The sequence below is a fragment of the Rhamphochromis longiceps genome, linkage group LG2, assembly GCF_057381845.1.
Source record: "Rhamphochromis longiceps isolate RC_006_pf linkage group LG2, R_longiceps_female_GT1.1, whole genome shotgun sequence".
Lineage (NCBI taxonomy): Eukaryota > Metazoa > Chordata > Actinopteri > Cichliformes > Cichlidae > Rhamphochromis > Rhamphochromis longiceps.
In genome coordinates, this window is record NC_140558.1 from 30,284,072 (window position 1) to 30,298,754 (window position 14,683).

Sequence of the window (14,683 nt, forward strand, 5' to 3'; positions counted from 1 at the left end):
GGCGTCCACGTATGTGGACATCACATTTTGGGATGTCTAGACCAAAATAGTACATTTTGCTCTACAAGGGCCTGATATCCAGATACGAGGACATTATACTGCCGCTGTTCTATCGACATTTAAAACAAATGTCCTTATATGTGGATCTCATTTCTCTGAGAAACAAAAATCAGGTAAAAAAATTAATTCTTTGTTTTTACATTCATCAGGTTGCTTTATATTGTAAGGTAAAGACCCTACAATAATAGATTCATGAAAACCCCAACAATCAGACAACCCCCTATCAACAAGCTTTTGGCGTCAGTGGGAAGGAAAAACTCCCTTTTAACAGGAAGAAACATCTGGCACAATCAGCTCATGGATGACTGGCCTTCTGCCGTGACTGGTTGGTGGTGAAGGGGAGGAAGACAGGACAAAAGACACGCTGTGGAAGAGAGCCAGAGATTAATAATAACTAATGATTAAATGCAGAGTGGTGTATAAACACACAGAGAGTGAAAGGAGGTGAGTGAAGAGAGTGATCATTGATTGTAGAATACAAAATCCCCAAGAATATGGTCGTTTTTTTTTTTTCAAACAATGGCTGCTTAAAAAGAAACACGTTTCACTGAGATTGCAGTTGAGTCGAGTTGCAGAAGTTAGTGAAACATGGTCTTATTTGGATTCACACAAGTCTTGGATTTTCGAGTACAAAAGAAGTTGCAGAAAAGTTATGTTAAAACTTTAAACGAAGATTTTTTTTTCTGCCATTACCAACTATTCACCTTAAACTACTTTAGATACAAAAGATTTTCCTCTGAGACTAATCAGGTTACCCTGCAAGTATCTCTTTGCAATCTAGAGAATGCTTATTGGCCTGAAAACAGTCTTTAAAGTCTTCTGTGATGCAGAGGAAGAGAAAACAAAGGTGAAGAAGGTTTACATTTCTGTATTTTGAAGATCACTTCTCCTTGAAATCAGCTGAAGATTCTATTATTGCAATATTGCTAATAATGTCATTAAATTGTTCAAGGAGAAACACGTATTTGAAGTTCAAAGTCAAAGAAACTGACCTCTCTGTTCTAAATAACCGCTTAATCTGTATTGATTTGGAATTACGCAGCGTTTCCAGGATGCTGTCCACTGCCCTTCGAACCGCAACCTGTTTTTTATTCTTCCTTCGGCGTGGCCGGCTGCTTTCATTATAGCCTCCCCTACATACGCTCCACTGCTTGTGTATCTTAAAGGCCATCTCCAAACACACCGCCACTACATTTCATTCGACTTTACTTCACTTCCATTTTGTTTGTAGACATCACCACTTTCCTCCAATATCCTGTGTGCCAGGACTACCTGTATCTCAAGTATGCAGAGATGAAAGTTGAGGCTCTGGGGGTGTACTTTGTCATTGAAGTGCCACATGCTACACCCTGAATACCAATTGCTCGTCTTTGATGCTCGTTGCTGGACTCCAATAACCGCTCTCGCGCCCGCTGTTGCCGCTGATCTAAAGTTCGCCTGGGCCCTCAGAGTATGGTGTTTTTCCTCAGAGGTTATGCCTATCTTGCGCTAGACACTTTTGTCAGCTTTCCCTTTTATGCAAACAGCCTCTAATCTTTATAGGAGCCACCCCTTTACCCGGCACTGTACTGAAACACAAAGTGACAAGAGCTCGGGGAGTTGTGTTACAATGCGCTGCATATGACTGCAGGGCAACCTAAGAATTTCTTGCATAAATCTCCTTGACTGCTCTTCTTCGTGCTACCGTGCCCTAATGCAGGTCTACTCTGCATAAAAAAAGAAAAGCTGCTTATTAAACATTGCGTTGGACCCTGCTGAAGCCACCGTGTCTGTACCACAGTAGCTGAGACGTGAAATTGATTTTCATGCTTAGTAAAATGCATTGGTGACTGCACTCAAGCTGCTGCTCTCATCTCCAACACACCTGCTGATCAGTAAGATGCATGATGTTCGCTCTTGAGGCTTGCGGGTAATGTGCAGTCTTATGAGGACAATAGAAAACAATGCTGCACTCTCATTTCTCTGTGCAATTATCATTCTTTCATTATTACACTGTTAAATGAGGTGCATGAAGGGACAGCAGTGTGGTTGTCTTTGATGGTCTCACCCCAGTCTTTACACATAATTAAACAGCCACATCAGCTCATTTTATCATCCCGGCCGTTATTATGATCCAGCTTCTGCCTCCATGTACATTTGGAAATGTAACCGAGCCAAGCCTTTCTGATGGAATAAAACCTCATCAAGAGGATAAACATGGCCTCGCTGGTACAACTCATCATTTTCTAATCATCCAAAACCCAAATATTCAACTGGCTGCATGAAAAGATCCATGACAGGAATTCAAATGATGAAACAAACCACAGCAGTGCAGTAGAGCATGACAGCTGCTGTGTTGAGGAAGAGCATTACAAAGCTTGAAGCTATCCCGCCACTGTCTCAAGGTAATGCAGCAGACGGGCTGAAGACAGAGGACCGAGGAGAGAAGGGTGCCCAAACAAGCAGGGTAGTCTTGGGAAGACGAGCCAAGAACGGGCAGAGGCGGTGCCAAGCGCCTAGAGCCAGTCAGGCTTCCGCTGGGCACGTCAGCGGACTCCCAGGCCAGCTGTCCTAGCTTGTTGTGGGCAGCAGAATCAGCAGACTCTGACACCGCTCTTTGAAAATTCCTCTGCAGCTTTTCTAAAATTTCTGTCATAGGTGTACACAGCGATGGCAATATTGCCACACTGTCAGCTGTGTCAATTTATCAGGCACAGAGGAAAACAGCCTTGGAGGAATGTCTGAACTCCAGTAGATAATGGGATAATTCAACTAATATTAATACATTAAAATCCACACAGGAGTTAGAGAGCTTGGTAGCTTATTACCACAAGCAATATTCTTTTTTATGTATTTCTTTGTACTAAAAAGGTAATAAATATGTTTTGCAGCACTGTTCCTCTTTGTCGGGGAGCTCTGGAAAATAAACCAGGTGAAATCATGAAAAATTCAAGGCCAGCAATGTCAGAGATGATGACATATGTCTTGTTTGAAAATTTGGACTTGATTTAAAATTTCCAGCTGGTTGATGCCGTATGGGTCTAATTAAGCCTGAATGTATTTCCTGAAAACAGATCTGAAATAGAACTCCGATTAATCAGTGTGTTTTTTTCCTTGTCAGCTTTCTACAGCTTTAATTAAAAGTCCCTTGGAAGAGCAGCTCACACATGTCATTTCCTATTTGAAGACTCGGGGATGTATCTAGGACGCTCATTATACAGAACACAAGAAAACTCCAGACTTCCCGACCACTTCTCAGACAGTTCCTACCAGCAGACCTTCGGTGGCTCCATCGTCAGACTCTAAAGCTAATTTGTAACTGGCATCCGTCATGTGTGTGACACAAAGGCGTATAGTACACTGTTTACACACCTGCGCGGCATCTCTGGCGAAAGGGAAAGTGATGACAGATTTATGAGGGTTACCGTTGAGTGCAGCCCCCTTTTTTTAAACAGCCCCAGAGTTTGCAGACTTAAAAAGAAAAGGGTTTTAAACATTAAGCTGTGCAGACACTATCTTTCCCTTCTTTGTTTTAACCCCCCCCCCCCAAAAAAAAGCACAGATTTGACTTTGCATTTTGTTGCCGTGAGCAACGCAACCCAGGGGTAATACAAATGAAGTGCTCTTTCTGCCAACAGGCTGCAGCTGTGAAACATATGAATTGTTTCTCTCCTGCTGATGAGTAATGAGGGAGCGTAAGATAAAAGACTGTCATATTGCCTTTTCGTCATCACAGGCTGAGTGCTGTTTCGTTAATGCTTTTTCAACACTGGACTGCTAGTGTAGCCACAGCCATGAGCTTTAGCCATCTCTGCGTTTCACATCAGAAGCCTGATTGTCTCAGATATGAGCACTGTCTAACTGCTGTGTAGCCTTTCGCAGACTAATACACTTTTGCTTCAGATTTTAGTTCATTTATAACCTAATTGCCTGCTTAGTCTCTCACACCAACGGACATATTGCTTATTCCCTCTAAAATGTCTTTCAGACTGCTCTGTTTGACCTACAGGGCTCTTCTTCATCAGGTCCAATTTGCCTGCCATGGCCAGCTAGCTAATTACACTTCATGAACTGACCCTTCTGAGTTTGAGTCTGATGTGGGTACTTTGATTAGCCTCCTGTTTTTATCACCTCTGAGTCTTCCGTGTTGTTACCACGCTTTCTGCTGACAGGCCCCGTGCCTCAAGGTTGCACACTGCAGTAGTACTGCATAAATTTCACGTTTGTGTCATAAGAGTTCAAGAACTGCTTCTGTGTCAACACGCCTCATTTGGAGCAATCTTGTGCAGGTCAAGAGTGCTGCACTAAAGGTACAAAATGGAAAAGTTGCAAGGAGGAGTTGATCAAGGACATTGCACAGAGCAGTTTTTTATGATTCAGAACGCCTGAGTGCAAAATATTTAAACCAAATGCATTATTTGCCATTTGAGCCGAAAGAAAAAGGAGCCGCTGGCTGATTAGTGTTGTGCTGTGTGTGTGTATGCGTGCATAAAGCAGTTTCTTGACACTACTCACCCTAAAGAACTCTTTAGTGGAGCCTGAGTCCAAAGTGCCATATGCTATCTCTGTCTGCTTTGCCAGATCTTCGGCACTTTCTATAGGAGAGACCATTCTTTCAACTGTCAAGAAGGCAGCCAGGTTGGCTGTGTAGGAGGAGATGATGATGAGGGTGAAGAACCACCACACACCGCCAACAATTCGGCCTGACAGAGACCTGCGAGAGAGGGGTTGACGACAGGGAAACACGGGATGTAATTACACGGTGGCATGTGGTGGCCATCAACCAGCTAAGATCTGCCAGTTGTGTTTAATGTACCTAATTGCATCAGTCATCAGAATTTCCATGTAAATCATTAACGGCAACCTGGTGCTGCATCAGCACTCTGAAACAGCACATTTCCACGGAACAAGTAAAGGCAAGTTGTTTAAATGTACTCCAATCCAAGTCTTTATTTGCTTGTGAAACAATCAGGGTTCAAAAGTCATTTCACAGCCTGTGGAACGTATTGATCTGTCTACTATGGTGATAAATATTTCATCGTACGCTCACTGACACTGACATTGCATATACAGTGGGGCAAAAAAGTATTTAGTCAGCCACCGATTGTGCAAGTTCCCCCACCTAAAATGATGACAGAGGTCAGTAATTTGCACCAGAGGTACACTTCAACTGTGAGAGACAGAATGTGAAAAAAAAAATCCATGAATCCACATGGTAGGATTTGTAAAGAATTTATTCGTAAATCAGGGTGGAAAATAAGTATTTGGTCAATAACAAAAATACAACTCAATACTTTGTAACATAACCTTTGTTGGCAATTACAGAGGTCAAACGTTTACTATAGGTCTTTACCAGGTTTGCACACACAGTAGCTGGTATTTTGGCCCATTCCTCCATGCAGATCTTCTCGAGAGCAGTGATGTTTTGGGGCTGTCGCCGAGCAACACGGACTTTCAACTCCCGCCACAGATTTTCTATGGGGTTGAGGTCTGGAGACTGGCTAGGCCACTCCAGGACTTTCAAATGCTTCTTACGGAGCCACTCCTTTGTTGCCCGGGCGGTGTGTTTTGGATCATTGTCATGTTGGAAGACCCAGCCTCGTTTCATCTTCAAAGTTCTCACTGATGGAAGGAGGTTTTGGCTCAAAATCTCACGATACATGGCCCCATTCATTCTGTGCTTAACACGGATCAGTCGTCCTGTCCCCTTGGCAGAAAAACAGCCCCATAGCATGATGTTTCCACCCCCATGCTTCACAGTAGGTATGGTGTTCTTGGGATGCAACTCAGTATTCTTCTTCCTCCAAACACGACGAGTTGAGTTTATATCAAAAAGTTCTACTTTGGTTTCATCTGACCACATGACATTCCAATCCCAATCCTCTGCTGTATCATCCATGTGCTCTCTGGCAAACTTCAGACGGGCCTGGACATGCACTGGCTTCAGCAGCGGAACACGTCTGGCACTGCGGGATTTGATTCCCTGCCGTTGTAGTGTGTTACTGATGGTGACCTTTGTTACTTTGGTCCCAGCTCTCTGCAGGTCATTCACCAGGTCCCCCCGTGTGGTTCTGGGATCTTTGCTCACCGTTCTCATGATCATTTTGACCCCACGGGATGAGATCTTGCGTGGAGCCCCAGATCGAGGGAGATTATCAGTGGTCTTGTATGTCTTCCATTTTCTGATGATTGCTCCCACAGTTGATTTTTTCACACCAAGCTGCTTGCCTATTGTAGATTCACTCTTCCCAGTCTGGTGCAGGTCTACAATACTTTTCCTGGTGTCCTTCGAAAGCTCTTTGGTCTTGGCCATGGCGGAGTTTGGAGTCTGACTGTTTGAGGCTGTGGACAGGTGTCTTTTATACAGATGATGAGTTCAAACAGGTGCCATTCATACAGGTAACGAGTGGGGGACAGAAAAGTTTCTTACAGAAGACGTTACAGGTCTGTGAGAGCCAGAGATTTTCCTTGTTTGAGGTGACCAAATACTTATTTTCCACCCTAATTTACGAATAAATTCTTTACAAATCCTACCATGTGGATTCATGGATTTTTTTTTCACATTCTGTCTCTCACAGTTGAAGTGTACCTCTGGTGCAAATTACTGACCTCTGTCATCATTTTAAGTGGGGGAACTTGCACAATCGGTGGCTGACTAAATACTTTTTTGCCCCACTGTATGATAGCTGCAACGAATGCAAAATTAGCACGAGCAATGAACACCTAAAAGGAGAAGAACAGAAAATTAAGATTTCATGTAGTCATCAGATTTGTTTTTCTATTTTCATCTGCTGTCCACTCCTTGTGTCTACTGGAGCTGACCCACCTGGGGGAGATGTCACAGCCCTGCTGCATGAAGGCGCCCAGCGAGAACCAGAGAGAATTGAAGATGCCAAAGTCATTGGGAGGATCGGGGGGAGTCTGAGGGTCTTTGGTCTCATCCTGTTCCTCGAGGTTCCACTCATAAGGACTAAACCGACTGACCAGGAACAGGACCACGCTCACCCCGATATAGGCAAACACTATACACATCCAGATTTCATAGGCCAGAGGGTCCAGGAAGGAAAAAACACCGGGCTTGGACTTTTGCGGCTTCTTTATCATAATGGAGATGCCCAAGCTCATAAATGGCTTGGAAAAGTCTATCACCTCTTCTCGCACCAGTGTAATGGTGAGAGGTGCAATGGCTATATCTGCTCTCTGGAAACAGGGACATGCACAGCAAGTGTTAGTTATGACCTGCATAAAGAAAGAGGTTATTTATTTATTTCTTTTCTTTATGTTTGAATGGCTGGAGCTGAGGGGGATATAAAACAACAATATTTTATTATACATTTTATACATATCATTTTCATAAATGAGCCACCACATTGGAAGACAGGCTGAAAAACACACAAACACACACACACACACATGCACAGTCACGCACACAAAGAGAGAAAGCACGGTCACATTTGCGCCGTGTGTTTTGTCGTGACCTGGGATATTAGCCAACACTTGGAGCGCTAAATGAATCAAAACAAACTGTTTGCAATCAAACACAAGGCAAAATTAAGTGTTAAGTGCGCATGCTAATTAGAACTGTTAACTTTTAATTTGCGAAATGTAAACAGGTTGCTGCATAGAGAAATCTGCGAGCCCTCCCTGTGTACACTTCATCACATGGCATTCAGCACGCCGGGTTTCCCAAACTGTTTATTCTGGCATTAGCTTTTTTTTTTCTTTTTTTTTTCCCAAGCTGTTTCTCTTTATCCCCCTCCTTTGCTCTGCTGCTTCAATCACATTATATTATCAAAACACATCCACGGAGGTGGTGCTGCCTTTTTAGAAATCACAATGGCTTTCTCTGTAAAGGCAGAAGAAAATAATTAATCATGTTCAACAGTGTTACTGCAGCTTGTGTATGTGATTAATTAAATAACTGCTCCTCTTCAAAGCAGACAATACGCAGAAGACGATTCTTCATATCGGCCTGGGCTGTTGTTTTTTTTCTCTTTTTTTCGCGGCGAAACCGAGAAAACATTGGACTGAATCAGCAGGAGGCAGAAAATGTTTCTTACAAGGTCAGCCGAGGAGCAACACAAATAGAGCCGATAAACACGACTGTTTTCTTTGCCCTGTCAACACAACGTTGCGAGCAGCTATAACCATTTAATCCGGGGTGCGGGCGTAAGCAGCACTCAATCAATGGTGAGGGAAACAAAGCAATAAAGAGCAGCCTCGGGCCTAACCTTTAAAAGACAACTAAAATCAAATTAATTTACTGGTCAAAAGGTCAAAATGTACAAAACTATTAGTCCCGGCCCACCTGCTGTAAAATTACAGGCCTGGAAAGACTTGACAGAGATGTGATTGGAAGATTTTTTTTTCTCCCCGCCTCCTCCCCTTCCATCTGCAAGGAGTGGTCTTTTCCCATTTGAAAGATAATTTGGTGGCGATAGCACATCAAACCAGGCAATCTCTCAAGCTGATAGTTAGGAAATTGAACAGATGAGGAAGCCAAACCCTCATGCATTTTGCATTTGGCCCCCGCTCAACCGCTGTGGCCTTGGAGAGGGGTGAGCGGGTTGGTGGGGTTGGATGGGGCGGCGGGAGGGGAGGCAATTTTAGATTGCTGGAGGTGTCGCACGGGCCCGGGCGCCGTCAGATGTAAAACACGGTGTGACCCTTCGCTAATCTGAGAGGTTCAACGTTTATGGAGCGCGCCACATATGGATCTTGTTGTTCCAAACCGCAAGCCACAATTTAGCTGTTGATTCTAAAGCAGATTTTCTCAGCTGTGAATTTACAATGCGGCGTATTCATCATACACATGAAACATTGAGCATAATTACACAATCACTTCAAAGGCATACACTCTTTCATTCATCAAAGTTATTACAGTGTGTTTGCCATATGGACTCCTTCTTTTGCCATCCACCTACCTCGGTATCGCCTGCAAGAGAGTTAGGATTTTCAGGCTAAAGCAAAGAGCATTAATTGCAATGAACAGCACTGAGAAATGATTTCATTTTCTCCATCTCAAGATGATCACCAACTCCCCAATGCTTCAGGCTGCATTTGACAAATTCACTCACAGCTGAGCTTCCTGGGCCAGCATTAGGCTTTTGCACTGGGCGAGAGCTGATGAGTTCACTATGGGTTGGTGATAACCTTAAGATAGAAAAATGAGATCTCCTCTCATGTTGAAGTTCCTTGCAAACTGTCATGTAATCAGTGAGACTCCCAGTACTCACCCCATAGACCAGTTCACCCACCATCCCGTTCCACGTCTTGGTCTCAGGGTCTCGGGCTCCGTACTTTCCATCCATTACTATAGACAGTTTGTACTTAATTCCAACATGTTTGGCAATCTCAGATGCTAAATCGACGCAGTAGCCTTCATATCTGTCATTCCCCTCCAGATGCATATAATTTTTCTTGTACATCACATAAGGAGCTTCCTGTTGATTCAAACACACGCTGGTTTATTCACTCCCATGCCATCGCACAGATTCCATTATACAGATGTATGCATGCACGCTCTCACATAACTCTGTGCACGCACGCACTCCCGCACACACACAGAATATGAGAAGCTGCTATAACCACATCCATGCAGTCGTGCATACACAGATGATGCCCTGCGAATGCACAAATACGCACTGATAACAGCAGCGTGACCGAGTGTTCACACTGCTTTCATCAAGCGGTGGCAGCCAGCAGACACCAAGGCCAATGTACCCAACCCATTTTTGAGCCCAAGGCCGTAATAAAGGGGGTCAATGAAAAAGAGGATAATCGTTTCAATGGGAAATAATTTAGAAAAAAGAAAAGTTTTTCACTTCCACAGAGTAAGCTGGGCTGGGAGTCATTGGTAGGCAAGGTGTGGGTCAGCTCAGAGGTGGGTGGGGATGGGAATGGGTTTCATAAGTAAATGCCAGTGACAGGAGAGGGATCAGAGAGTGCCCATAGTATCTCGACATATTCAAGCACATTGCATCAATGCGCAGTTAAAGGCTGTTTCATTCCAAAAAAACCAAACCAAAAAAAAACCATAATATAAAATAAAATGATTATAAAAAGCTGTTGTTTGCTATCTAGGAAAAAAAAGAGCAAACGAGTACTCTGTAAAATAAAATAACTAGATCAGGAGAGCAGGAGCGTGCTAGTGTTCCTCTCCTTTTCAAAATGCCGGTGCAGCTCGTCTTTTCTCTTACTGAGCACATCATCATCATTATCAAACAATAGGACTGCTCAGGAGAGCAGGCATTGTCATTACAGCCACACACAATTAGAGTGCAAGTAGGAGAGCAATGGTTTGTTTGTTCTGTGCTGAACGTATCCCCTAACCTTGGATCCATTGAGTATTTTCTGCTTGTTAACACGTGTTTGCCTCCTGACTGTATTTTTCACCTGGAGATGTTAAATGTTTCCTCTCGCTATTGAGTGACGCCGGCTTACGGCTCGGAATACAGATGAAGATCTAGCTTTGCATAAATCCCATGGACACTTATCACTTTTCCAAACGTTTTTCTTTGTCATTTTGAAGCGTTTGTTTGCGGAGAACAGGTAATTAGAATGCCATTAAACAGTCAGTAAATATGGGAGCCGTCCAATAAGCCCGAAATATTTACCTACTAAATCCAGTTTAAAGAAAAGAAATCGAAAATATATTTGGTGATTATATGTTCCTTTGTGAAAGTGCCTCGAACATGATCCTCCGTTTAAAAGGCTAACAAGCTGTGCATACTTCAACACAGAACACATAGCAGGAGCAATACAAAATAGATTGAAGGGGAGATAACAAGGGAAAAGAAATACAGCACCTTCTCATCATCCCCATCCAATACTGTTTATTTTGCTTTGCCCCACCTGGGAAACCATTGCAGTATCATTCTGTAGTCATTCTGCGGCCAGTCTATCCCAAGTGTCATTGAACATTTACTTGATGAGGACAGACAGGTCTACTTACGTATGCATTTGTATGCTTTTTTTTTTTGTAACTGATGGAGTCAACCATAATCATTTATACCATTATTGTGATGTCACTGCTACGACAGGCCACTGAAGTATGGAAAATCAAAATGCTTTGACACCCACACGGATACAGTTGAAACACTCCTCCAAGCCGGATCGACTGTTTCAACGTGTAGTGAGTGGATGGAAAGCAACACAAGAAAGATGTGGTTCTACCCGCCCAGGACAGAATGTATCACTCATTGGAATCAACACCATGACCTTGAGTGGCAGAATACGTGAAACATTTAAAATTGCGTGGAAAGTGTACCATAATAGTAGTGACCACAATCGTTCGGTTTTCCACTGAGGAGTCGTTGGAGACCTGCAGATCCATAATATTTACAAACCGCGAGTACTCATTCCAGTATCCGATCTGCAAAGAGAAAACAGCGGTTAGTGATGCACTCCGGCCCACGGTCCAGATATAAGTGAGCATACAGAAGGGAAATGAACAAATATTACAGGGAAATGCAGCGCTGCAGAGCTCATTGAAACAACGGAGCTTTCCCCAGAGACTTGCTGCCTCTGCCCTGATGTTCAACCACATGAGCAGAGTACTAAAACAGACCAGATAAACAGGTACAGTTTTCTGGGCATAGAATGCTGCGTTTACATTTCTGCATTCAACGTGCAGATAACGGACGTGATTACAGAGGGACTTTTGCCTTTTACGATCCACCCGAAATTCAGATACCCAATTGCTCCTTTGCAATCCGTGAGCAAATGGCAACTTCAATCCCTTCCACCTTTTTATGGTAAATAATTGATATTCAAACCTGTGAACCGCATACACGTTTAATAATCTAGCATAATATTGCAGTGGCTCCTTAGTTTTACTCTGTCCTGCCGCTGTAGTTACTCTGCATTCTGCTCTACAGATGCTTAAGTCAAACCAATGTCAAGTGTTTGTTTGCCCGTCTGAAATAATGGCTGCTCTGGCTCGTGATGAAACGTGTTGCATATGTTATTGCCAAAAGTCTAACTGTTGCTGGCTTGGATTTTTCTTTCCTTCACATCTGGTCTGCATTTTTTCTTTTCCTTTTCTTTTTTTTCTCTTTTGCATGAGATCTTTCATGTTTGGGACAAACAGGTGTACAGCAGAGACTGAGCACCAAGTGGGGGCGCTAGAAAGCAGCAGACGCCTCAGAATTGAGCTCCCGATCGTTACAGCTGTGGCTGTATTAAGTGCACTTGGCAGACTGGGTGATTTGGGGTGGCGGGCGGGGCGGTGCTGGACGTTATTAAATGCTTATTCCAGGCTCTCTAGTCCTTGAGTGATATTTGAGACACTTTGCTCGAGGGACACGGCTGCTGGGACCTGTGTCACGGAGTGTTGCTCCAGTGGCACTGTCCTGATCTCACCCCCTAGCAGCTGGGACAGATATCAGCCCATGCATCAATCGTGACAGTCACAGCTAAGAACCTTCATCCTCGAAACTGTCACTGGGGTGACTGGGGCTCCAGGTCCATGACAAAGTGCCGCCCAGCCTGCCCGACTTGTCTCGTCTTCCCTCGCTCCCTCACTCTCTCCCGCTGACCTCCTTTCTCCCGGCCCCTCTCCCCGCTCTCTCCTCCTCTGTTTGACAGTGTAGGGATAGCTGTGAGGGCTTTGCAATGCTAATTGAAGTGTGGGCTTTAGAGGCCTGGGAGGCAGGCGGCATAATCACACATCACATCACACTGAGCCCACACTTATCCAGCTAACGAGAAATTCACAGCTGTCTCTTGGAACTCAGAGAGGTTATGAAATAAAACCAGAGGTCATCATATGGTGCTGGTTATAATGTGAATGTACCACTGGGAATTAGCATTTTGAAGAGGAGCCAGAGGAATTCTTGGATCCTCCTTTACAGTAATTGGTTATTTGAATGGTAATTACTGTCAGAAGAGGACCAAATATCAAATCTGTGCTATCCTACAGCAACGAAATAGTTCTCTATCATTCTTTGAATAGGACAGCTTTAGCTATTAGATTGCAGGCTACGACTGATTTGTGAGGCTTGTAATACTCGGCATAGCTCATCAGTGCTGCTACCTAACAGAGGTGGAGAAAGGCAATCAGCATTACTCTCTGCTGTCCTCTCAGCCCTGCTGGTCCCACCTGGCCCTCAGTACTTTAATAAATGGCAGTACAGGCTTGCTTGAAAATGTTTTCCACTTCTGCACAATCATGCATTAGTCTCTAAATGGCTCGAGGCAACATGTGACCAACAGTCACTGAGTTTTGTTCTTTTAGAGCCGAGAAATAAATCATTTATAAATTACACTTTGGCCAGATTCCATGATTTTGATGTGTGCCAGCTGTTAGATTTTTTAAAGAGAGAGATGAAATGTTTTTTGTTTTTTTGATCAGGTCTGTACGTCACATTTGATAGATGACAGCCACCGGCCTCTCTTACCTTCCTCGGCCCACCTGTTTTCATTTCGTAAACATCTATGGTGTAATTGGTCCTGCGGCCATAGTTGTCAAACTGGATGTTCCCAGTCATCCCCTGTACTTGGACCTAATGGGCAGACAGAAAGACAGTGGAATGTGCAGTAGTTATAACCCAGGTTGCATACTGTAGCTGGCATTAAGGTACTTGGAGTCCACGGAGCTACTGAAGTGCATGCTGTCTGTTAATCAAATGATGAACTGGATACGCTTTAATAAAAGATGTAGTTTTATGGTAATAAGGGCCTGGATTTTTGAGTGAGCTCTGTGCAGAGATATCTGCAGGCAGAGGGAGGAGAATAGCTCTACACTCTCTTCCCTTCTCTCTGTCACTTTCCATCTTTATCACTCTCTCACTTGCTATTTGTGCTTCGCTTCCTCCAGCCTTTTCTTTAGTTTTTAGCTTGCCACTCGCTTTCCATTTTCCCCGCCCCCACCCTACCGTTTTGAGAGCTCTCTCGATGTCTATGCCTTGGCTCCAAGGTACAGCGGGATTGGCTAGGCAGTCTCCGGCGCTGCCTCGACGAGAGACATCCACACGTTGGCGCCGCAGGTACCTGAAGGCCTCTGCTATCACCAGGATTGCATCGTGGGTCAAAGCTGAAGTGTACTGCACACAGACACACACGCAAGTCAAACAACAAAACAGCTAAAGACACGCTGAATTGGTGTGAGGTAAAAACAAATCAATAAAAAAAGACTGCTGCTTTTTTAATAAAGCTGTTAAAATGAGAAAATCCTGGTGTAATTTGTTCAGCCTATATGTTGCTCTCATGACTTGCATTTCAGCACTTGCCAGGCGGGTCAGTCTGGGCGGCACTGGCGAAACCTCTGACAGCTTGCTCATGCTAAAAATAGCTAGATTAGATAGATTGGATTAGAAAAGCCAGGACTTCTCTAAGGGTCAGGACCTCTTTGAAAACTTTTTAGCGGGGAGAATTAAATAGAGAATTAATGCATGATTTTATCTCCCACGCACTTCCCTTCCAACTTCGCCTGACCTTTTCACCACGGAGGCTAGAGCCACTTGTTTGTTGACCAGCGCACCGTGACAAAATCTAATTAAATGCCATTCAAAATCCATTTCTTTCTTGATCATTGTTTAATTAGATGTAAATTGAAGCAGCAATATAACCTTGGCTTGCGCTGCCTATCAATATATCGATTGCTCTGAGGGATGCAACGCTAAGACAGAGGAAGCAAAGGGTG

General features: G+C 43.8%; 1 protein-coding gene across 6 annotated transcripts in view; it reads right to left on the reverse strand.

Moving 5' to 3' along the window:
• LOC146677448 (glutamate receptor 3) overlaps positions 1–14,683 on the reverse strand; it is a 110,782-nt gene that overhangs the window by 19,210 nt on the left and 76,889 nt on the right. For all 6 annotated transcript variants that reach the window (XR_014913738.1, XR_014913737.1, XM_085422334.1 and 3 more), the window contains exons 7-12: positions 13,917–14,084; positions 13,440–13,544; positions 11,309–11,413; positions 9,276–9,482; positions 6,866–7,239; positions 4,555–4,753 (exon numbers count right to left, since the gene is read on the reverse strand). Coding sequence is in view for 4 of the 6 variants with exons in the window: in XM_085422334.1 (XP_085278460.1) it covers positions 4,555–4,753; positions 6,866–7,239; positions 9,276–9,482; positions 11,309–11,413; positions 13,440–13,544; positions 13,917–14,084 (1,158 nt within the window). In the remaining 2 variants the exon portion in view is untranslated. The remainder of the gene's footprint in view (positions 1–4,554; positions 4,754–6,865; positions 7,240–9,275; positions 9,483–11,308; positions 11,414–13,439; positions 13,545–13,916; positions 14,085–14,683) is intronic.